This window comes from Dermacentor silvarum, chromosome 3, assembly GCF_013339745.2.
Source record: "Dermacentor silvarum isolate Dsil-2018 chromosome 3, BIME_Dsil_1.4, whole genome shotgun sequence".
Classification (NCBI taxonomy): domain Eukaryota; kingdom Metazoa; phylum Arthropoda; class Arachnida; order Ixodida; family Ixodidae; genus Dermacentor; species Dermacentor silvarum.
Window position 1 is genome coordinate 72,846,167 of NC_051156.1, and position 24,087 is coordinate 72,870,253.

Genomic DNA, 24,087 nt, shown 5'->3' on the forward strand with positions numbered 1-24,087 from the left:
CCGCGCTTTGTTCAACATTGCGTGTGTGATTGTGCTTGCGTTGCTTGTGTATTGGTTCTAGGTTCTGTGTTACTTGGCGGAAAGCCGTGAGTAGTGCTTGTGTGGCAGTGCGGCTTTGGCCTCGGTGAGCTCTGGCAATACAGAACCTGCATTATGTGATCCGTGTTCCTTGACAATGCGGAGGTGGTGGCGATGTAAATGTCGAAGTGGCGTCGCCGTGTCCGCCTTTGCATAACGGACGTCGAAGGATGTGCTGCTCTCTACAAGTCACAAAAATGTGACTGCGTCGACCGCCCACGGTTCAGCGCTGAATGTGTGGTTTGAGTACTGTGCTTGAAACGAGTGGTGCAGCTGTGGTGCCCGAATTTCGCCCAATTGAGACGCCTGCTTTTTGTGCAAAAAGGGCAACAAATCGTATCTTAACCCGCTGAGACGATGCTACAATGTCAACAATGCCGTGCATGTTTATTATGATGGTAGTCTCTACAGCAAGCAAGCGTGCACTGCAGCTATGCTGTGAATATAGCCTCAACTCGAATGTGGCGTTTGCAGAACCCTTATGTTTGTTTCTGCTTTCAAACAAGCTGTATGTTAGAATTATCACTCACTGCTCACATGAGACATGGGAGTCCATCGTGTGGGTTGGGGCTCACACGAATGTGTGGTGAGGGGGTGTGGAGTTGGTGGCTGTGTCAGGTGCCTCACTGAATTTTGTCATTGGAATAAGCTCAATGTAGAAGGACACACCCTATACCTGATGGCTCACTTTCACGGATATTGCCTTTTTTTCCTTGAAATTTCCAGCCTCAGGGACACGCCTTGCATTATATTCGGGTTCGTGACACATAATCACAATAAATTTTTCTTTAGGGAGAGACCAAAAGCCGCTCGTTGCATGGTATTTGTGTTACTTACATGCAAATCCAGTACTTTCAGTGCCCATTGACTGACTGAGGGGTGCAGGACTTTGGCAGTGGTAGCAGCACCAAAGCAGCTGCCCAAATGGTATACCCTATAGTGTTAGATTTCTTGTGCACATGGGTGTACTGTGAAAACACGTGAAAGGAATTCCACAGTTGCTGCAGCATCACATCTGGATCTGTGGATCACTGAGCGGTTGTTTGATCACATCTCTGAATTTCTGTTGTCACTGAGCAGTTAGCTTAGGCTGTCCGCTGTGGTTGCTGAGTGGCTATGGTATTGGGCTGCTGAGCACGAGGTCGCGGGATCGAATCCCGGCCACAGCGGCCGCATTTCGATGGGGGCGAAATGCGAAAACACCCGTGTACTTAGATTTAGGTGCACGTTAAAGAACTCCAGGTGGTCCGAATTTCCGGAGTCCCCCACTACGGCGTGCCTCATAATCAGATCGTGGTTTTGGCACGTAAAACCCCATTATTATTATTATTATGTCTGTTTTCTACATATTATATTACAGCAATGGCATCAGAGTAGCTGCAAAAATGGGATTTTGCTGTACAATCGCAGATTGGTTGCTTTTTGACTGTTACATTACTCTATTTGCTGCAACTGCCGCCAAATGTTGCTTTACCATGTCTGGTGAATGCCTTAAACGTGAACCACATTTGGATAATCCTTGTGAAAGTATAACATACTCCTTGTATGTAAAGAAAACTATCTCACTGGTAGGTGTGGTGGAGTCACTGATGAAATAGAAGTTGAAAAATGAAAGTTCTCGCAAAATTTAGAAGTGTTCATGGCGCTTGCAATCAAAGATGTGTAACAATCCAAGCAAACAAAGATAACCTACCTATCCTGAAGAATATGAAAGTGATGCGTCAAGTTGTCAACTTAAAGCTTGATATACTGGTGCCGATCAAGGAAAGAGTTGAGATTATATAGAAGGATTCAGTGCAATTCATGTTTAATCAGCTTGGCAATCTTGTCAAAACGACCAACTAAAATTGTGACTTTCAAGAGATTGCCATGATAACGTGATGAGGTTGCTGGCATTATTTGGTGCTTGGGAAACAAAGCATCACAGGTATGTGGTGATTGAGCTTCTAAAAAAAAATTACCTAGGTGTGCCACCAAAGATATCTAATGAATTGAACACATAAACCACTGAAAGAAGTTGAGGCAAATGGCTACAGCTATATTTGCACAGTAATAAAAAAGTTGTAATCGGGCTGATGGTGCACAGGTGATGGATGTACATTGCATGTTCGAGGGCTTAATTTTTTATGAGCTACTCATTTTTGTTTTCCTGTTTTGTTTCCATGTGCCTTAGTGATAGAATGCCTGACTGCAGACTCCCGTCATTATGTACAATTAATGAAAAGTAAAGTAAATTTTTCTATGGAACTCTTTTTTTGTAACTTCTGTTCAATTGCAAATGACGCAGTTGTCCCTACTCTGCACTGAATGGTGAAGGGAGGCGGGGGTGAGCGCATGCAGGCACCCTATTTACTGGAGCTTTGGGGCGCCCTCACCATGGCTGCTCACATGCCCATTTTTCTGGCTGTAACAACCTAGAGTCAGTGCACAGGTGTTTTTAACGTTCCAGGATTAAGTAAACTTGACATCACTATGCACAAAATTTAGATTACGACAGCCCATGATGGCACTGCCATGAACTGAATATAAAATTGCCTATAAGCATGCATTGTGCAATTGAATGCCTGTGAATTTTGTAATGCCACTTTCATGAAATTGACTGGCATGGTTTGGTTGAAACTGAAAACATGTTCGATCCTCAGTTGTAGCAGACTCACTTCACTGTAACATATTTGGTAATGCAGGTGCAGATTGTGAAGGAATTGAAGCGGCTGTCACTCTTGGTGAGAATCAGTCATGCTCATTAGACATTATAGCTAAGGCTATATATACGTTACTTCAGTTGAGATCAACTAATGTTGAGATAGAAGCTCAGCTGTGGCACATAGGTACAGGCGAATAAATTTAGAAAGAAAATTCTGGCACAACCAATTTCACGATGATGCCGATGCTAATACAATAGCCTTGAAACAATGTAGAGACATTGTATTGCCACCACAGAGATCAGTCATGTATGAGCCGGGCTCCTCTCTCACGAGTCCCTCTGGACATGCTACGCCTGTTAGCAGGGTTGCCGCTAAGTCGGTGCTTGACGAATCTGCCCAGCACCTAAGAAAATTTTTTTTGTCATTGGTGAGTGGCCCGGCCCATACCTCGTGACCTATTTTTGTTTCAAAATGAGTGTCCTCAGCACAGCAGCCCCAGTGCTCTACCCATTTTACCATGGATTACCCAGTGACCTAAGTTTACGGAAAAATGGATAAAGACCCGGACAGACAGGAAGATGGGATATTCCACACTTTTCAGGGTCTAAGAACGACAATTCTAGGCAATATACACAACTGGCCTGTTATGGATACATTGCCGGCATTGCAGGAGAACAATTTAGAGCTTCTATTGGTAAAACCACAACAATATACACAATTTTGATTTCACAAGAAACAGTAGTGCCATCTGGTTTATGTATTCATCTACGTCACAGGCTCCAGAAGGAGTATTCTGTGGAGGGGGGAGGGCATCGCATAACAAAGGAGAGAAAAAAGTTATACAACGTTAGAAATATAAACAGCGACACAAGATCAACGCAATAAATTGAAAAGAACAGAAATTATAAAAATTGTGAAGTAAAATTCTACCATTAGAAAGCTGGGTTATACAGTGAATAGTACGATTGCATAATTACATAAAAAAAGTTGCATACACCAGAAATAGAAACCCCCACTTGAACACTACCCAAACATACTGATTTTTTGTCTGAAGGTTACAGTATTGTTAATGTCAGCAATGTTATCGAGAAGACCATTCCAATGCCTAATGGCACATGGCAAAGCAGGCAAGTCAAAGGCATTAGTTCGACCAAAAATGTGCTGGACGCTAAGGCAATTGTGCAAGCACCTAGATGTGTGGGATGGACAAACAAGAGGCAAGGTGGACGACTGCTCACTATGAATGATTTTATGTAGCAGACAAAGCGACACTACATTCTGGCATGATTCCAAGGATGGTAGTGACAATGACAACATAATGTTAGATACGCTCAAATATTGGTTGCAATCCCTGGCGATTAAACGTGCAGCACAGTTTTGGCTATACTCAAGAATGCGGATTAGATATGCCTGGTGAGGTGACCAAATTGAATCTGCCAATTCTAGTTGGGGCAAGAATAATGTTTGATATGCAAGATTTCTTGTGAATGAAGGAGCAGCATGAAGGTTGCATTTTTGAAGATTGATGATCAAAGCACTTGTGTATATGGAGGTTAATCGATAGTACATACAACACTGCCACAGTGCAGTCGAGACATTGCAGTAGTGAAAAAAATTTAGAGCACTTATCAAACAAGGACATGTATGAAAACAGCAACACAACACACATGGAGATGCAGTGCAACAATGCCCTTGTAGCCTACAATGTGTGGTTACTCAATATTTAGAAGCAGCGGCACTACCACTAGGGCAACTAGAAGTGTTGTGCACAGGTGACGAGTTGACTGTAGTAGCAGCAGTAGGCACAGGCTGTGAACTTGCGGGGCGATCAGCTGTTGCGACAACAATGAACTGTAGACTGCCTAGGTCGAAGGGAACACAGTACGTTGGCCTGTTGGCTCTTCACTGATGTTGCATAAGGGCCTATAATTTGTGCAGAAAGCATGTGGCCATCCATGGCTCAATCACAGTTGTATGGTTGTGGGTGCCGATATTGCTCTTAAATTTTCCAAAAATGCGGGCATGACCAACTTAGTCGTCTGCAGTTTCACTTTTCTGTCACCACCAAAGAACACTGCCAATGGTGCAGTTTTTTGGTAGGCTTAACATCTTTTAAAAGCACCTTAAAAAAACATTGCCAAGAATTTCTCATCAAATTGACAAAACACAAAGAACAAACCAGCTTAGCTAGCCTCCCCATTTTGCAAACAGAATAGCAGCTCACTTTGAAGAAAATGGGCCCATATTGTCACCATGCTTACTGAGGGCATGCAAAGCGTGGAATGCCAGATTGGGAGCAGTACTGGGGCACTCCTGACAATCTTCTCATGGTAGACATTGTCTTATAACACATGCTAGGCATGTATATATGCTACATGTTTTTAATGTGAGAAAAACTGCAAAGCTGGCCGGCAGCATATTGCAGCACCTTCGCCATCGGCGTCTGTCAAGCAAGGACTGGTTACGTAAATATTATTGCGTCGACGCTACCGAATAGGGCGGGCACAGAAGCGCCGCTCCTGGGCGCCGGTTCGCGAACTGGCCGTTGCCAAGACGCCGACGCGAATTGGATATTTCGAGCGTCTGCACAGCACGGATTTCACGGCGTTCTGCCACCACTGCTGCACCACTCGTTTCAAGCACAGAGCACAAACTGAGGCCTCATGGCGTTCTGCCACCACAGCTGCGCCATTCGTTTCAAGCACAGTACTTGAACCACACATTCAGCGCTGAACCGTGGGCGGTCGACGCTGTCACATCTTTATGACTCGTAGAGAGGAGCACATCCCTCGACGTCCATTATGGAAAGGCGGACGCGGTTCGCTGAACTGCGCTGCCGAGGCGCTACGCCACTTCGACATTTCAATCGTCACCACCTCCGCATTGTCAAGGAACACGGATCACACAACGCAGGTTCTGTATTGCCAGAGCTCACCGAGGCCAAAGCCGCACTGCCACACAAGCACTACTCACGGCTTTCCGCCAAGTAACACAGAACCTACAACCAATACACAAGCAACGCAAGCACAATCACACACGCAATGTTGAACAACGCGCGGTCGGCGCGAGCCAGAGAACGATCACGCCGTCGCATGCCGTCGTTGCTTGGCGCCACCATCGCGCCTTCTCAAAAGTCCCTAAATGATCGTGTCCTTAGGTGCCTAGGATCGAGTCACGTGAGGGATTTTTGTACGACATTAGACGCACGCCTCGCACATGGCCTCGCATGAAAAAGCGGAACTCTTTGTTGCTAGACTTGTCCAAAACCCGATGCATATTTCACGTGTTTCCTGCCGGCTCTCACAATCGCGTCCGGAGCATTCAACCTGCAAAAGCATAGCCTTTAAGACAAGTACTTTATATCTAGAGGGCGCCACCCTATGGGCTATAAACTTGGAGACCTAGCGCACTTCGCATTTTCAAAGTGGTACCGTCACAGATACACATAGGAAAGTGCTATTATTGTATTCATAAAGTTATTAAACAGTGTTTTACGTGTGGCGCGCACAGATTCACTCTTCTGAACAGCACACGACAGGCGCGCCACCGACTCACGATTCAAAAGCATAAACAAAAGCGACAGAAGTACGAAAGTGCCGTTTTCGGGGATCATAGCGGCGGAAAAGGGGTGTGTAGTGCGTGCGAAGGTTGTTTACGTGTTTTGGATAGTCAACGTGGAGTGCGTGGTTCTTCCACGGGCCTCGGTGCACCATGACAAGCGTGCAAAAGAAGCTGGTGAAGTCCAAGAGCGGCCTCCGGATCGTCACAGTGGGCAACGAGGAGCTGAGTCCTTTCCATTTGGACGAGCCGCCGTGGACGCCCGACCGAGAGGCAAGTGTACAGCGCAGCCGCGTCGAAACCTGATCACCTTTGGCAGCTTGTCTGCGCGTTTTGCGTGATCGACAGCTGCTGGCGTATGTTGGAGAGGTCGCGTACGTGTTCAGAAAGCGGCTGTTTAACTAAACTAAATCAGTTCAATTGCGCAGTTTAAATCGGGAGCGAGGTGCGTGTCGATCTTGATCGGCCCCTTCCGTCTTGGTCGTGTGCTCCTTACGACCTGCGTAATTTTTTTTTCCCGCAGTCTTAGCTTCCTTGATCCTGCCAGAGATGTGGAATTCGGTGAGAGCCCTCACGCGTGGTCCAGATTTGCGGTACTGGTGTCTTACGTGCATGCGTAGCACGTAGCAGCTGTGTTGGAGTGCCGCGGGGTTGGTCAAGTCCGCGTGATCGCGACAGCTGGTAAACATTGCATTCATCGATCACTTTTGCCTTTCCGATTTCTCTGCCGCTGTAGTTACTTTCGTTTTCTGTCTGCGCGTGCTCGATTATCGCGCGCCTTTCAATGTTTTTTTTTTTTTTTCGAATTTGTTTTGCAGACTGCTGATTGCTGGCGTTGTCGCTCCAAGTTCGACTTCATAACTCGCCGTGTAAGTACAACGTTTCACGTAGTATTGCGATAGCAATTATATGGACATTCCAAGCAAATTATTGTCGTCGGCGTTGCCGTGAGGCTCTGCATATATTTAGATATATGTATGCGCTATATGCCATGCCATGCTATATATGCGGGTTATATTGCTTCACTATATTATATCACGAAGTTGCTTACCCGCCGTGGTTGCTTAGTGGTTATGGTGTTGGGCTGCTAAGCACGAGGTCGCGGGATCGAATCCTGGCCACAGCGGCCGCATTTTGATGGGGCGAAATGTCGAAAACACCCGTGTACTTAGATTTAGGTGCACATTATAAAGAACCCCAGGTGATCCAGATTAATCCGGAGTCTCCCACTACGACGTGCCCCATAATCAGATGGTGGTTTTGGCACGTAAAACCCCATAATTTAATTTTTAAATAATCACGAAGTTGCTCATACGAGCACTTACATTGACTAAATTATTTCTCAAAATTTTGAGAATGGCAGCCCACATACAAATGTCATGAAATGCAGCGTTCACAGTGCATGCCTTTTTATTTTAGATCTTTTCAGGCTGTTAAATATTAGAAGTGCAAAACAATGTTGGAGCTCAAACCTGAAAGTGATGTAATTTTACTGGAACGGCTCCTTACGGGCAGCGTAGTGAAGCCTGTGCAATGTTATTATAGGCCCTACACAGTGTGGCAAAGCTTTTAAGGGTGCCAGAAATTTTGGTGCACCCGCGTGTATCGCATACAGGATAGACGGACCCACGTATAGTTAGAACAACGTCCGAGAAGGTCAAGTGCAACACTGAACCTTGCTGTCGCAGTCAGCGCATCGGCGTTTGTGCGAAACTGCCAATTTTTTATATTTTGTTGGTGAAATGGTAGTGCCAAGTTATTTTATTTTGTTCATAGTGCAGCAGCGATTAAATTGAAAGTTGTCGAGCATTAATCCTTGACGTCCTTGTGGGAGATATAATTGTGGAACTTAATTGTAGACCACTGTACTTTATCGCTTTATCATGAAGCCGTTCATTATCTTTACAGTGTGCCATTTATTAGCTGGCAATTACAATAATCTACAAATACCGTGTGGGTGTCTTGGCACTGTCTTGCGGGATGTCCTTCAATTTTTCTCGTCAGCTGTATCTGAATGGGTAAATTAGGTTCACGAGCAAAGTGATGACAGTTTTGATTCATGCGAATATACCGGGTGTTCAAAATTAAGCTTTACGGAATTTAAAAAATCGCCTGTATCAGGTAGCACAATTCTTATTGTTGAGCTGGGTTATTCGAAGAGGCGGACATTAGTAGCACGAGAAATCGAAACACATATTCAACTAATTAACAAAAATTCACTAATGAACTTCTTAGTTCATTGCAATTTACGAATTGTAGCTGGTAAGTTTGCAAGATGCATCCACTTGAAATGAACTTCCAGGACGACACCAGTTTCGAGATATTATTCCTCAAAGTGTGGGACGAAATGCATGGGCATTCCAGTTACTTTTGTGCTTCAATGTATAAAGCAGCATTTTGGTAAAAAAGTAAGTGGAACAACAGTGCATTTTTACGGCGAGTTTGATGGCGCATATCTCCAAACTGGTGTTTGGGAATTCATTGCAAGTGGATACATCGCCTTACAAGCTCACCAGCTACAATTCGTAAATTGCAATATGTGTCGTAAAGTAATTAACCTCAAAGTTAATTAGTGAATTTTTGTTAATTAGTTGAATATGTGTTTCGATTTCTCGTGCTACTAATGTCCACCTCTTCGAATAACCCAATTGACTCAACGAAAAAAACTATGCTACCTGCCACAGGCAATTTTTAAAGATTCCGTAAAGCCTAATTTTGAACACCCGGTATGTGTAGCCCAAGCATACTTAGCTGTTGCAATTTGAGCTGGTCTGAGGCTCGTTTTCTGAAATAACGTACACGCTTCAGTAGAGCAACATGTAATGCCAGCTCATTGTGGTGCTTTTTTGTATAATTTTAATATGAAGAGATTATTGTGCACTAGCTTTCCTTGCATGTATAGGAACCTTACCGTGGTGGCGAAGAATCGAAGTATATATGATGGCTCTCTGTGTGCTGTTAGTTATATGTTAAACTCTGTAAGTGTCCGCTTAGTGGACATGTCCATTTTGTCTGCTGCTGAAGTTCTAATTGGCTGGGCTGGGGTACGCGTCACAAGGAGACAGGCATCACCAGCCAATCAGCACTTCGGCAGCAGGCGAAATGGACAAGTCCATTTGGTGGACACTTGCAGAATACCCTCCCCCCCACACACACACCTGGTAGCTTACAGGGCATCTTACAACACTGACATGATGAGGAGTGCTGCAGGCGTCGCGCTTTGATGGTGCTGGAGGCAGTCAGTGCCTAATGAAAGGTTTAGATAGCCTGCGCATTACACTTGCTGTCCATTTTGCTCAGATGAGTGAATGCACCACTGTGTGGTATGCCCGCAGCAGTGAAAGGAAATGCTTGTCTGTCTCCCCTGCAGAGCCGATTGAGTGGAGCGTGACGGTGTGTCCACTTGGCTAGGTCGTTTCTGCGGCGAAGCAGGCTGCACATTGCTCACGTCTCCGGAGACCTAAACCTCTCAGCGCGATCTGCACATATTTGCTATTACAATAAAGAATGGTTATGTGCTGAGGTTTGGCTTTATCTAAAAAAAAACAATGCTGGCCATTAAATTAAATATGTCCCAAAACAGCAAAATGCATTCATTAAAACAAACCTGAAGCAGTCTCTACAGTGCCTCTCCTAGCCCCCATGTTGCTTTGGTGGGATGTTTAATCCAGCAATCAATCAATCAAATCAATACAAACTGCATTCCTAGAGTAGCCTCTGGTACTCTGAAGTTTGGGTGCATTTGGTATTTGAGAGCATTACCATACACTTGAGTATGCAAGAGCAATGTTTGACAACTGTGCCACCTTTCAATAATAGTTTTTATCTATGCTGGCTAATGAAGCGAGTTGTCCTTCGTAGTACAGCTCTGAGGAAGTGCAATAAACCTTCTTTGAGTAGAATTTTTGGATAAGCTGAACAATTCATTTTGGTTCCTGTGGGTTCACTGCACATTTCTTTTAGCTGGACTTTCTGTCGTAACTAACAGTTTCCCTATATGACTTTGTGTATGTCATAGGAAGCCAAATACTTGTAAATGGACAAATTATTGTGCTCGGCATGCACTGAGCCAATTTTCATGGAGCCAATTTTGATGCAAGTTGTTGCAGTTAAAAGAAAAAGTTAAATATCTCCTAAAGCAGATGTTTCAATGTAGGCCCTCATCCTTTTTCTATAGGAAACTCGAAATATTGGAAAATAATAAGAAAATGACTTCCTTTAACACTGAGCTGACAGTGTTAATTACACATGCACACACACACAAAAGAAGACTATGCAGCAATGTTGGAAAATACCATCAATTCGTAAATAGACTTATGTGAAACTCACGTAAACAGTGTGACGGTTGTATGTAATCTATAAACTGATATGTGCTGCTTATGTTTGTCCGCATTACTTGTTCTAGTAGATACTGTTGCAAAAATGTGCATGTACTTTGAATTAAAATTTCGGGATTTTTACATGCCCGAACCACGATCTGATTATGCAGCACTCGTTGTAGGGGGGGACTCCGGATTAAATTTGACCACATGGGACCACATCGCGGGGCCGGAAATCAAGCCCGTGAACAACAGTGCATGTCACAGCCACTAAGCTACCTTAGAGGATGTACACACAATTAGCTGCTCATTAACTCTTTAAAGACAAGACATATAAATATATGTAAGAAACTTTTCTATCTGTATGTGCAAAACATATTAAAGTATAAGCATAGAGATTAAGAGAAACAATTTCTGCCTGGGGAAACGCCAGACAAAAAACTTGGAAGTGGGCGTCGCTTCAAGCCACCTATGGCATCGTTTGGAATTTGTACAGACAGCTTTCATCATATCACATTTCATCTGCTTTACACCACGTGTGATACCACTGCAGCTGGAGATCTCCAGGTGGTCTAAATTAATCTGGAACCCTCCACTGCGGCATCCCCCATAGTCCAAGTGTTGCCTAGAAATGTTGATTCCAATCAAACAATCTTGCACAGAACTCATCTGTCTCACGCACATTTCTGCATTTCCCATCTGCTTGTACTGTTCTTTGCTATGCTTGGAGCTGCTGAGCCACCATTGGTGTCTGCTTTGAGATAAATGTCCGTCAACCTGGCTGGTGTGTACTTGCGCAGCACCACTGTCGTCGGTGTGGCCGCGTCTACTGCAGCAGCTGCTGCAGCCGCAGGCTTCCTCTGCAGCGGATGTGCTTCGTGGACCCCGTGCGCATTTGTCACGACTGCAGCCCGGCCACGCTGCGTGAGAACGACTTCTACGACCGGCACCTGCGCCTGCTCCTCGCTGGTGCGCACTTCCTTGTCACGGTCGTGCCCGACACAAACGCTGCCCTGCCGCACTGCTGCCGGCTCTCCTTGGACCATCGGTGAGCTTCTTAAGCGTGGTTTCTGGCGATAAGCGAAGCTTTCTAGCGATGCTCTACTGTAAACTGGTTAGACACATTTACATTGACAAATGACACATTTACATTGCATTATTTTCGTTGGTAGAAAAGGGGTTTGGGAACAAATGTCACACACACGTACAATGGTGGGTAAATGAAATGCAATGAGCAGGGGTGCAACAGCTGTGCCAATTGTGCCATTTTGATACAATTTCGTATTTTTGCGCTGAGCTACGCCAAAAACGCGATATACATTGAAATTGCGCCATGCTGCGCCAAAACGCCCGACCGTCTGCAAAATTTCTCGGTTACGCTAGTTTTAGCTGGAAATAAAGGCCGCCTTGGCAGCTTGACACGCCATTACAGTACCAGTAGCGCAGACGAAATCCAAACTGGAGTGCCCAGACGAGACGTTGGCGTGTTTGCTGGAGGGGCGCCGAAGAATATTTTCGCTGCTGGTTGCAGTGCGGCGTGTTGTATATGCAGTAACATCTCGTGGAGTGCACTGTTGCTTGAAGTAACGATAGCAGTTCACCTTTGCCGCGTTGACTCAACAAAATCCTCGCTGTATCTGTGCACGCGGTCACGAGCGGAGCGGGTACGAATACTCCACGGGAAACTCGCTTGTACGGTACATCAAGAGACCCGGCACTGACGGCGTGAGCTTTGTAGGCGACACAATGCACAAAACTAGCAAGGGTTTGGTTCCACGTGGCAACAGGCACTGCGGTAATGAAACGGTGCCGATTTTTCGCTGTACACCGCCAAAACGCCAAAAGATTGTCAAGCAGTCGCTGCATGTTTCTACTACCATTGGAACGTCGTGACATATCGTCAGAAAAAAAAAAAAAACGAAAGGGAACCACACGCGAAGAAATGCATGTGTACTTTCCATGTGTTTGCCGGAAAAAGTTGCGTGCAGTGCACTGCTGGGGCGCAATCGAGGTAGTTGTTCGGAGTGTGCGTTCAATTTTGCTGGACGCGGGTAGGTCAACCGTGCACGGCAAAACTGAACGCGTGCTCCGAACAACGATCTCCGATCGCCCTGCCCTCACCTACGCTGCTAATGTGAATTACCGTATATACTTGCATAATGAACGCACTTTTTTTTCGCAGAATGGATATGCAATGTTAGGGGGTGCGTTTATTATGGAGGGTAAATTTTATGGCATTTTATGAGTAAGCATTCTTTGTGAAACTGCTCCAAATTTGGGATTTTCTGCTCCAAAAGCAAGATTTTCCTGCTCCAAAAATTCCTCCGAATCCTATTTAGCTGTTGCACCACAGAATGAGGAAATATAGAGAGAGACACCTCTTAGATAGTGCAGTTGAACCTCAATATAATTGTGGGCAACTGTGTGGGCGCAGGTCAGTCGAACAGACTAAGGAATCACCCAAAGACAGAGAGGAACAATTTTTAACACGGACAGCAGACAAGGACCAGATGCACACGAAATACAGAGAGTAAATGACACAAGTCGCGTTATTGTGGATAATCCCAGACTGGTGCTGTACCACTCACAGTTCAGTTCCAATCGCCGTAGTGGTCACCCACCGCAGCGGTGAGGTAGCGACGGCTGGGACGCAGCTGAGCTGCACGTCGCTGCTACAGTGACAAGAACCGGGGCGCAGCCCGGCGTCGACGGGTGACGAATGGCGATGACACTGTAGGGCGGCCTATCTCGGCCTAACAGGAGCTGGGGCGCAGCCCGGGCTCAACAGGGCAGGTCGGCGCTGGACGCCGCAGCACAGCCAGCCTCAGGAATGTCAGGGAGCCGGGGCAAAGCCCGACCACGGCAGGATCCGCCAGGTAGCTCGGCCTCCAGGTACAGCGAACCGGGGCGAAGCCCGGTTTAACAGGGTCGGGATCGCTGACATCGGGACGTGGCCTGCCATGCGATCTGTAGAGCCCAGCGAGAAACTGCCGTGCTGGCCCGCTCCGCTGAGCTTGTCGGCCCCGTCACTCTAGCTGCTCTCTCACGAAAAGACCACGCGCACCAGCCACGCACACTCCCGCGCTTTTCGGCCCCGCACGCCGAACACAAGCACTGAAAAGCCTGCGCATTTCACCTCTCGGCCCCGCACACCGAGCACAAACATTAAAATGTCGTCCTCCTAGCCACAATAATGAACAGATACATAACAGTGTACATCTAAAATTTGATTGGCCATGCTTTATTTCAGTGAGTATTCTACTCCTATAACAGAACCAGAAATGCAAGGTTCAAGAAAAAATAGGTTACAGCGAAGTGAATATTGGATCGCTTGCCAGCTCAAAGTATGCCTTTTGGTAGCAAATGTCATATACTCAGAAAGACCAACTTTAAGCTGGCATGCGTGTTTTGGCCAATGGCTTAGCTTGGCTAGCCTGCAGCCTGAGCCAACCCACCACTCCTGTGTGATCACACTATTCACACAGTTGCTTATTAATGATGGTGCAACCCACATCTGTAATTTAGTAGGAAGTTTACACCCTTGACTACATCTGTTGTTTAGCATAGTTAACATTCTATAAATTGGCACGGCAGGCTGCCACCGGGCCATCGAAAGTGACAAGTGACCCTTTGCTGGCCCATCAAAGTGCATCATGCTTGTATTTCTTAGACCCACCACACTAAAACAAAGTTTCACTGATATCAGTGTGTATCTTGGATACCAATGAAGGCATTCTTGTGTCAGATCTGACTTTGTTGTAGCCCTGTATTCTCGTAGGTGGGCGGGTATTTGTTGCTGTATTCTGGTAGCCAAAATATCAAATACTCAGCAAGGGCAAATTGAAGCAGCTCATAGGTGGTATTCAAATTCACAGCTTAGTGACGGCTCTCTCTAGGTAACAAAAACGTATCTTGAAGGCCTGAAGCATTTGCAGGAGCCAGAAACACATCAGACACCATGTTTTAGACATCACTTATTGAAAATGCACATGCATGTCTTGGCTACTGGTTTGGCTGGCCCAAAGATGGCAAGCTAATGTGTTTAAAAGCGTGTGCTGTAATTTAGCGTTGTTCTTGTACCACGTAGGCAGCACGGCAACTCGCCTACGGGCTGTTCAACTTGGCAGGAGACCCTTTACTAGTCTGTTTGAGGCATCATGCTGTGACTACAGTTAAACCTCAATATAGCAAACTTCAGTATAATGAAATTCTCGATAGAACGAAGTATTTAACTTTTCATAACTTCTTGTCCATAGAATACCATGTATTTAGAACCTCAATATAGTGAAGTGTGTTTATACGCAATTGCAATATAACGAAATTTCACTGCCATCGCCGAGGGATACCGAAAGAATAATGGAAACTGCCGCAGATGCAGATCGTCAAATGACTGAATTACAAGCGGCTGCTTGCGAATGCACCTCTCAAATCTTGCGTCGCGCGACAAGAGCGACCACCAAAGTTCCGTTCAAAGTCTAAGTGCGATAATATTCTATTGCGCTCCGTGCACTGTGTGCTTTAGGTGCGAGTGAAAGAGTGCGAGGGTGAGGCAAGAAAAATGGTGGCTTCCCGTGCGAGAAAAGGGAAAGAGGGAGAGTGGAGCAAGCTCGCAGAAACGGGATCAAGCGTGCACGCCTTGATTTCTGGCGCGCGTCACTGCGCGTGGGTGTAAGTGCGGCTGAGCAGGCAGGCAGCCGCGCACCCCCTGCTTTAGAGGTAATCTGCCACGTGGACAAAGAGAGGCCATGCCGAGACGGCGTGGCATCATGTAAGCTGTCTTCCCACGCATTTAGTATTGGAAGAGGTTGCGTAATGTCACGAGATGAACCAGTGCCTCATTGGACGACTGTAAAAATTGGGGCCAACTTTCACAAGCTTAGTGCGTTGAAACTAAAGCATGCGTACATGCTCACAGCGTGATCCTGCTTGATTCAGTTATTCAGTTATTCGTAGAAATAAACCTATTTGTCCAAATGTCGCACTCGTTACGCCGCTATATCACTTAATTCATCTATATTACAGTTGAATCTCGTTAATTCGAACACGTTTAATTCGAACTGACGCTGTGCTCCCGTCAAAGTTACGTGTATTCCAGTATTCCAATGGGCAAAAACGCACGGTAATTCGAACGCGAAAGCATTTGCAACGGTAAATTCGAACATACCACGCCCCGACAATGTTCTTAGCAGCGCGCCAAATCACGCAGCGGCGGCGCCAACCGGCATTGCTCCGACACCGCCATAAAGCAAAAGCTCGGGAGAGACGCCTCAATGCCGCGCGCGAAGGAAGGGGGGGGGGGGTAGAAAAACACCCACGGTGGAAATTTCACCCTCTCTCAAATGGCAAGGTCGCCGAAACACGCGTGTACGTGTGCTGACTAGAGTATACTAGACAACTGTATTGTAGTACACTCTAGTGCCGACGTCTCAGCCTCGCGGAGAAAATGGCAGTGAACCCTTCTCCTTTATGCTTCCTCCATTTTCTAGTCGTGTGTTGACCTTGCATGCTGCAGCTGCAGCGCAGAGGGAAGCAGCGGCGGAGGCCCAGTCCGGCCAGCATAACTGCCCATACGGGCAAACGCTCGCTTCCCGATAACGGCAGAAAATGAAACTTCAGGAAGCGGGTTAAGCTGGTGCCGGCACGGCGGCGGGCGCGCACAGAGACAGTCGAAGGTGAGGGAGCTGCGAGGGTGAGGGGAGCCACCGAAGCAGCGGAGTTGCCGAGGCCAAACCCATTTCCCTGCCGACCCCCTCCCTCACCTTCGACGGTCTCCGTGCTGGCGCCGCCCGCTCCCTAAAGTTTTGTTTTCTGTCGTTATCGGGAAGTGAGCGTTTGCGGCATGGGCAGTTTCGTGGCCCGCGCTTGCGCGCCGAGATATTTCACGACTCGCGCCGTTCGTGCGTCGTGCTACGGTGCACGAATACCTCAAAAATACGTCCTTCTTTTAATTCGAACAAATTTTCGGGCCCGTTCGAGTTCGAATTATCGGGATTCGACTGTATGTAAACAGTTGTACAACCAGTACTGGTCAAGGTATTACTTGGATTACTACTGGTACGAGTTGCTCCTGTACAACTGGTCAGAGTTACAGTTGGAGCCCAACTGGAACCACTTATCGGTTAAGAATCCTGTTGGATCCCAACTGAAACCACTTGCTGTCCGGTTGACTTGTAACTGGAACCAGTTTGTCCTTGTCAGTGCCTGTTGAAACCAGTTGAATAGTATTTTCACCTTTGTGCAGCTGGCTCTGTACAGCTGCTAAACATCTCAGATGTTTTTCAAAGCGGTCTGTGGTGTTCTTGTTGGTTCTCTCTTCGCAGCATCCTTGAGTTGGAGAATGCTCAGAGCAAAGAGTGCATCGAAATCCCCCTGGCCAATATCTGCACCTACCGTATCCTCAGGCCTAACAGTCCAGGAATCACCGACTCAAGTGAGTACCTACCTGCTAATATGTTGTGCTCTTGTAGTATGTTGCTTAGGCACCTGCTTCTCTGTACGTTATACATTTTTCTGCAATTTAGGGGAAGAATTTAGTAGACCATAATTGTAGTGGACTTTGTCAGAAGAGCAAAATCGGCATCTGTCTGTGCTGCCTCAACGGAATGCCGTTATACAGTGGAATCTCGATGATACGATCCCGGCTAATACGAATTTCCGGATGATACGAATTTTTCTGCGGTCCCGGCCGAGCCCCATTACTTTGCAACGTGCTAGAGAACGGTTGTTACCGGTGTTGTCTGGATAGCTTGGAATACATATTTAGCCCCGCTTTTAGAACAAGCACCATATACGCTGCTTGCGCTGTTTGGACATAGCTTAATCAGGTCCGAAAGCGCTTTTGCATGTTCTCTGAAGCTGTGATCAAAGCTTCGTGTCGTCCACCTAGTCACCGTCTGCGATATCTCCGAAAACAGAGGTTTTCTAAGCCACGCTGGCGTCATACACTTCCATTGTAAACAACGAGGCAACGGAGGTAGTTGAGGCAAGCAATGGACGTGTCACCACGTGATCAAACATGGCAGCGCCCACGGGATCGCCGTGAAAAGGGTCAATAGAACGGCACATAACGGCATTCTCCCTTCATATGCGGGGCCCCACGCGTGATAGCAGTTGCAGAAACTGCTCTCTGCTTACACGGAGCAGCCTCCGGTATTCGTCTAGGTCAGCCTTCAGGAGCTCTTCGTAGAGCAGGTTTTCGACCCCCAATTCTTTCCTTCCCATCCAGTCTTTCCGCCAACAATGCCGTTTTCGTGGAAACAAATCAAAGTCCTCATCAATCTCTGACAGAACAACAGCCATCGCGGCCAAACGTCGCTTTTTGCTGGCCTCCATTTTGTAGGAAGAAACTCTCAAACCAGTCTGCTGCTAGCCAGCGCAGAGGCTGCGGTCGAGAGTAATCCGGCTCGGTGACGCTGTCGTCTGCTAGGACCTCGTCTGCCGTGTGGATGCGCTTGCAGCCGGACGGTCCGTGGCATAATAGTCCGCGTCCGCTAAAAATCCGGAATCGGTCCTTCGTCTGGATGCACCATAAACAAACGGGGCACCAACAGTGCTATGAGCACAGAACTTCGCACAACTTTTTTCGGTACAGGTAAACCTCCATATAACGAACTTGTATAACGAAATTCTTGATATGACGAAGTACTTAACTTTCTATAGAAAGTTAAGTACTTTGTCATTTCAAGAATTTCATTGTACTAGTTCTTGTCCATAGGATGCCATGCATTTAGAACCTCAATATAACGAAGTGTGGTTATACACTATTTCAATACAACAAAATTTCACTGCCACCGCGAAGGAATACCAAGACAATAGATGGAAACTTCTGCGGACACAGATGGTCAAATGGTTGAATTACAAGCGGCAACTTGTGAATGCACCTCTCAAATCGAGCTCCACACAACCAAAAGCGACCGCCGAAGCACAGTAGTGTCATGATCTGTATAAAGTCCAAGTACGATAAGATCCTATTGCACCTTGATCTCTGTATGCTTTGGGTGCTAGTGAAAGCATGCGGGGGTGAGCCAAGAAGGATGGTGGCATGACAAGTGCAGTCCTTGCACACAAGCAAGAGGAAAAGGGGCAAGGGAGCGATTTCGCGGTAACATGATCAAGCGTGCATGAGAAGGGAGTGGGGGGAAGGTTGGCGCACTTCTCCTTTTCTAGTGCAGCTGTGGCAGCACACGACTCTCAGCGCGGCTGAGCGCACATGCACCTCACACACCCTGTTTTAAGAGTAGTTTTCTGCAATTGCAAAGGATGGGCTTGCTGACATGGTATGGCATCATGTGCGCCGTCTTCCTGCGTGTTGTCTGGATAAGGGGGGGGGGATGTCAACGGCGCTATTCCTTGGCACACCGAGCCCCACGGTTGGCGCATGCCTTGCCCATCAACCGCGGTCTGGTACAAGCTCAAGGAAACAATAGATGACAACCATGTATACACTCGGAACTAATTTATCATGTTTGCAACTAACACTTCGAGCAGGCCAGTTAGCTATAGCTAACATCACTGAGGGTTCCCTCAAAGAGAATAGTATGCTAGGTAAAGAAGGGCTTCCAACTTACCAGCTGGGGATGCAGCCCATTGCCGTGGCAAGAACGCGGTTGACTAACCACGTGCGGGAAAACGGAAGCGGCGGTGGAGACTTCCACCTTCGCCGCTTGCTGGGGTCCAAAGAGACTCGGGCGATGTCAGAGGGATCTCGCGTGACACACCCGGTGGCGCTAGTAGCTAGCGCTTTCGATTCCCGTGCGCTGCCCGCGAAAGGAAAGTTTACCCTCTCCCGACTCTGTCTGGTGACCAACGTGATGTCCGCTGCTCATGCGATGGTCATGGGACCCGAGGATTCCCACAGCATTTAGTACTGGAGCGTAATCTTGAGTTTTGGCGAGGCGTTACAGAGGCAGGCGAAGCATTCGCTCCCTGCTGCCGGCGCTTTTCATGATAGCGTCATCCCACTGCGGGTGACACTATCAGCCGCTGGGACGGAGTGGACGCTTTCGAAAGTCTGGCTGGCTTTGCTCCATGCCGCCATTGTGAAGATATTGTTGACATGACATGAAACCATATCTTCCGTCGCCAACTCTCAAATTCAAGAGAATAATTTTTTTGTCATTGAAATTTGCTTTTCTCAATTGTCCGATAATTAGGAAAATTTTGCAGTTCCTTCCATGTAAGAAATGTCAATCAGTGACTGTACTTATTTGCATAAAAAGTTGGATTTCAGTGTAGCGAAATTTCAATATAATGAAACAAATTAGTGATTTTACTGACTTCATTATATCGAAGTTTAACTGTATTGTAAATAGCCCCTTTATTTCTCTCTCACCTCATTATCCTTTCTTTCTGCATACTTTCCCTGATTCTGACCTCTTTTTCCTTATTACACCCCCTTCCTGGTGGCTGATGTGTCAGCTACATAACAGCCGGCCAGACTTTGTTGCATTTCCGTTTTAGTGCATTATCTGCGATCCTGAAGAGGAGTGTTTTGTTGCAGCAGCTTGGGGAGCAAGGCTGCTTAACACCAAAGTTACTGCGCTGCTAGTGTATCTCTTCTGTGTTTGTGTACCCTTTACAAAACGTAAATGTGCACACTGAATACGCACACTGCTATGCAGTATAGCAACCATACCGGGTTGCAAACATAGATCATCACTTCGGCTTTAACCTCATGGTGCTGTGTACACTTCGGTGATTGTGCGCTTATTAAAGAATTTGAAAGATAAGGATGCGTGGTTCTTCCAGAAGTCTGCTAATGCGGGAGTGCAGCTTTCTGTTTTATAATACTGACTGGACGATGTATCTGACTGGAGTCGCAAATGTTGGTGCATAATTCCTACTTAGTTGACACAGCAGCTTACATATTTGAGTTATGCCTTTCTTAACAAGTGAGGTTTGTATCTGCAAGTAATTAACTGCAAGAAAAAACTTAGAAGCACTCTAATTGAACGTCGGACAGTTGGCAGCATTTGAATTAATATACAATTTGTGCAGCTATCTAATCCAATTTGAGCTTTGCACTTATGATGAAGGTTCAGCTTGGACAGCATATACCATGTGCAAATAGTGTTTATTAGTGTCGCAATTTTTTATTTATTTATTATTTTATTTATGGAGTACTGCAACCCTAACATAGGGTTTTGGCAGGGTGGATATACATTTGCTAAATTTACAAATTGGCAAAACAAATAAATATAAAACAAGTAAGGTATGTAGACGCTTTCAGACAAGACATTTTGCAATAAACAGGCATAAGGGCATATAATGAAATCAGCGCTACATTCAAGCTGATCACGAGTGGAGAATCACTACAGTGATTGAAATAAACAGCAGGAGCACATGTAATAGAATTCAGACACTCACTGCTGGAGCTTCGCAGCAAAAAGGTTCAAGGATGACTGGGAAACAACTTCGTTACTAAGATTATTCCATTCTGTAATAGTCATAGGGAAAACGAATACTTGAATGTGTTATTACGGGTGGAGAATGGGGTTATTGTAAAGGCATGCCTCTGCCTTGTGGCATATCCTGTGGAGAAATGAAGTATATGTGATAAGTCTAACTTAAAATAACCTTTATCTAAATGAAAGAAAAATTTTAATCTCAATACTTTATTTCTTTGTGTAGGTGTTGGGAGGTTGGCTTTTGCTAATAAACATGTTATTGAAGTACGGCCAAAACTGTTATAAATAAATCTAACAGCTTTCTTTTGAATTTTTTCCATTTTGCTGATATTTTTTCTAGTGTGGGGGTACCAAATTATGGATGCATAATCTAAAGTAGGTTGAACAATTCCCTTAAATGCAATAAGGCGAACGGCGGGCAGTGGAGAGCTTGAGAGCTTGTCTAAGATAAAATAGTTTGTAATTCCATGAGCTTATTACAGTGTTAATGTGTCTCGTCCAGTTAAGGTAATTCGAAATCCAAAGACCAAAGTACTTGTAGTGTTGTGTCTCCTGCAAAAGAACATTATTGGCTGAATAGGCAAAATGAAGAGGGTTACGTTTGTGAGAAATTTTCATAAAAACAATCTTTTTAAAATTAACTGACATCTGCCATTTATCACACCATAGAATGACCTTTTGAAATGCATCGTTTAAATAGTGCTTATGTCAATAAATTTTAACTACTATATCAATGCTTAATGATTATTTTAATGTCTGATGTTTTAATCATCATGTGAATGAAGCAGTTCACAACATCGCTGAATATTGTCATAAAGTTAATCAGACAGTCAGTTAGGCTAAGGGACTAGATGAACATAGCTTCCTGTATTTTTTCCGTGCCTGCCGAGTGGTGGCTCACTCAGGGGGCGCCACATTCCCAGATATTAGTCACAGTGTATGAGGAGTGATTGGGGCAATGGGCAACTTTTTGACCTGCGTCACAGAAGCACTGCGTCAGCATCAGAGTAGTTTTACTGAAGTACCAAATGGACCTTTTCAGAAACACGCTGCACTGTGCTTTCACCTAGTCGTATCGTTTGGCGAGAGGGTGCGCCAGGCAGCTGCCGTCTACGCGACTGTGAATGCATCCTGCAAATTCATCTTCTCAAGGCTTTTGCTTATTCTTAATGGTTGTCGGTTATTGGCTAGAAGCTTGCGTGCTGCTGAACTTTCGGCAAAGCATTTTACAACCTTCAGCATGCTGCAGAAGAAAGTTGTCGGGCGAATGTGCTGGGTATCCAGCTGCAACAACACACTAACAGCGTTTCTTTGACAACTGTGAACAGGCGCCGACTTGTCAAGCTGTCAGATAGGCTTCATCATTAAGCACACTATCGTTAACCTTTCTATGAACATGTTATTGCAATGTGAAACATGAAAATGTGAAGTAAATTAGTGTGTGATCTGCGAGAAATCACTTCATATATTCAGTGCATGAAGGAGGCCATCTATGGGTGTGATAAACCATCACCTTCCATTAATCACAACTCCATGCAATTATTAGATTCAGCAGTGGCATGTAGCAAGCGGTCGTGATGCTATCACATAAGGCACATATGAAACCAACTTTTTAAAACTTCTCCTGGTGATATGATCGACGTACGTTAATATTGGCACAGCTAGTGGCCGATGGTAGCTTACGTGTCATTGTTTCTACATCAGTCTGGTGAGACCAGATCAGCGCTCGTGTCAGGTTAAACATGCCAAAGCATCGTCGGTGCAGTCTCGGTTGTGCAACTGCAGAAAGCCAGTGCAGCGTCCTGACATACACATTATTATTGTGTACAGTTTGAACTAAAAGCAGCGACAAAAGCAGCGACATGATTGCAAGTATAGTATTCATGTTTGTATCATAAGCAGCATGACAAAAAGGGACATTTGGTGAGTCTAGCGTCAGCAGCTACTTGGGTATGTGGTAAACACGTTTTTTCGTTAACTTCTTATCTTGATGTCATACATAGTTGCCGCTAAAGAGATGCATGCAAAGCCAGACATGAACGAAAACAATCACAATGACACGGGTGTTTTCGTGGGATTCCTTTTAGTGCCACAACAAGTACCAAATAGGCCAACATGGTGTTCTGTATGTTCATGTATCCATCAGGTGTCAATGCAACTCAAGCAAAATCAGATCTGCAAGAACCCAGCAACAAGCAAAACAAAAGTGGCAGGGCTTCCAGTATCAAACAGCATAAAAAATGTGACTAGCATGACTTTTCGAGACTCTAATCACGATGCATGGATAGTTGCACATCTGCAAAAAAATCCAGGAAGCTTGCAGAGCGTGTGCTGACCTAAAACAGAAGATAAATACTAAATGACACCTGTGCCTGTCACTACGACCATGCAAAAACATGGTAGCAGATGGTAGTGCAGCCAGCACACTTTCATCTGCGCTATTCATCAAGCTGCCAATAAGGTTAAGTGTGACTTTCCAAGAAGGTCCATTGGTATTTACTTCAAGCGTGAGCAGCTCGATGTCACCAAATTGCATGGCAAGTAATTATTTCATGGTAACTTTATATAATCATGTCACGATTTGGGGCCATCAAGCACCTTCACGTTACTCCACTACACGAATCTGAGATTCAGTTCGTCGATATATCTGGCCATAGCAGATGATTGTTTTGTCGGCTAATGGAGCCTCAGTGTGAGTGCCAGTATCAGAAGACAAGATTATGAGTGTACTACTGGTTGCTGGCATAACCAAGAAACAGCATGTCAAGCTGCTGCGTGCCCAACTGTAAGTCCTATGTCAAGAAGCAAGTCCCAGGCGTTTCTTGCTCAAGAAAGATGTTTGAGCGAATTGACTAGAGGACATTGGAAGAAATGGATTGACCCTGATCGCTTTTTCTACGTGCTCTGCGGTAAGTCGCTGTCTACATCTTTTGCCTTGTGATTTTAAAAAGAGATTGCAAGATGTTGATTGAGGGGAGTGTGATCCCAAGCATCCCTGAGCACTGAAATCACTTTCCTTCGCAAGCTGAGAAACCAGAGTATCCGAAGAAAACAGGAAAGTCATGACAATAGCACTAGACA

General features: G+C 45.7%; 1 protein-coding gene across 2 annotated transcripts in view; it reads left to right on the forward strand.

The window, feature by feature from the left end:
- Positions 1–6,143: 6,143 nt before the first annotated feature.
- LOC119444477 (zinc finger FYVE domain-containing protein 21) overlaps positions 6,144–24,087 on the forward strand; it is a 45,248-nt gene continuing 27,304 nt past the window's right edge. Inside the window, exons 1-4 of one of the 2 annotated variants that reach the window (XM_049663342.1) lie at positions 6,144–6,554; positions 7,100–7,150; positions 11,401–11,648; positions 16,921–17,030. In XM_049663342.1, coding sequence (XP_049519299.1) covers positions 6,435–6,554; positions 7,100–7,150; positions 11,401–11,648; positions 16,921–17,030 — 529 coding nt within the window. In that variant the 5' untranslated portion in view covers positions 6,144–6,434. The remainder of the gene's footprint in view (positions 6,555–7,099; positions 7,151–11,400; positions 11,649–16,920; positions 17,031–24,087) is intronic. The other variant, XM_049663341.1, reaches the window with a different exon arrangement.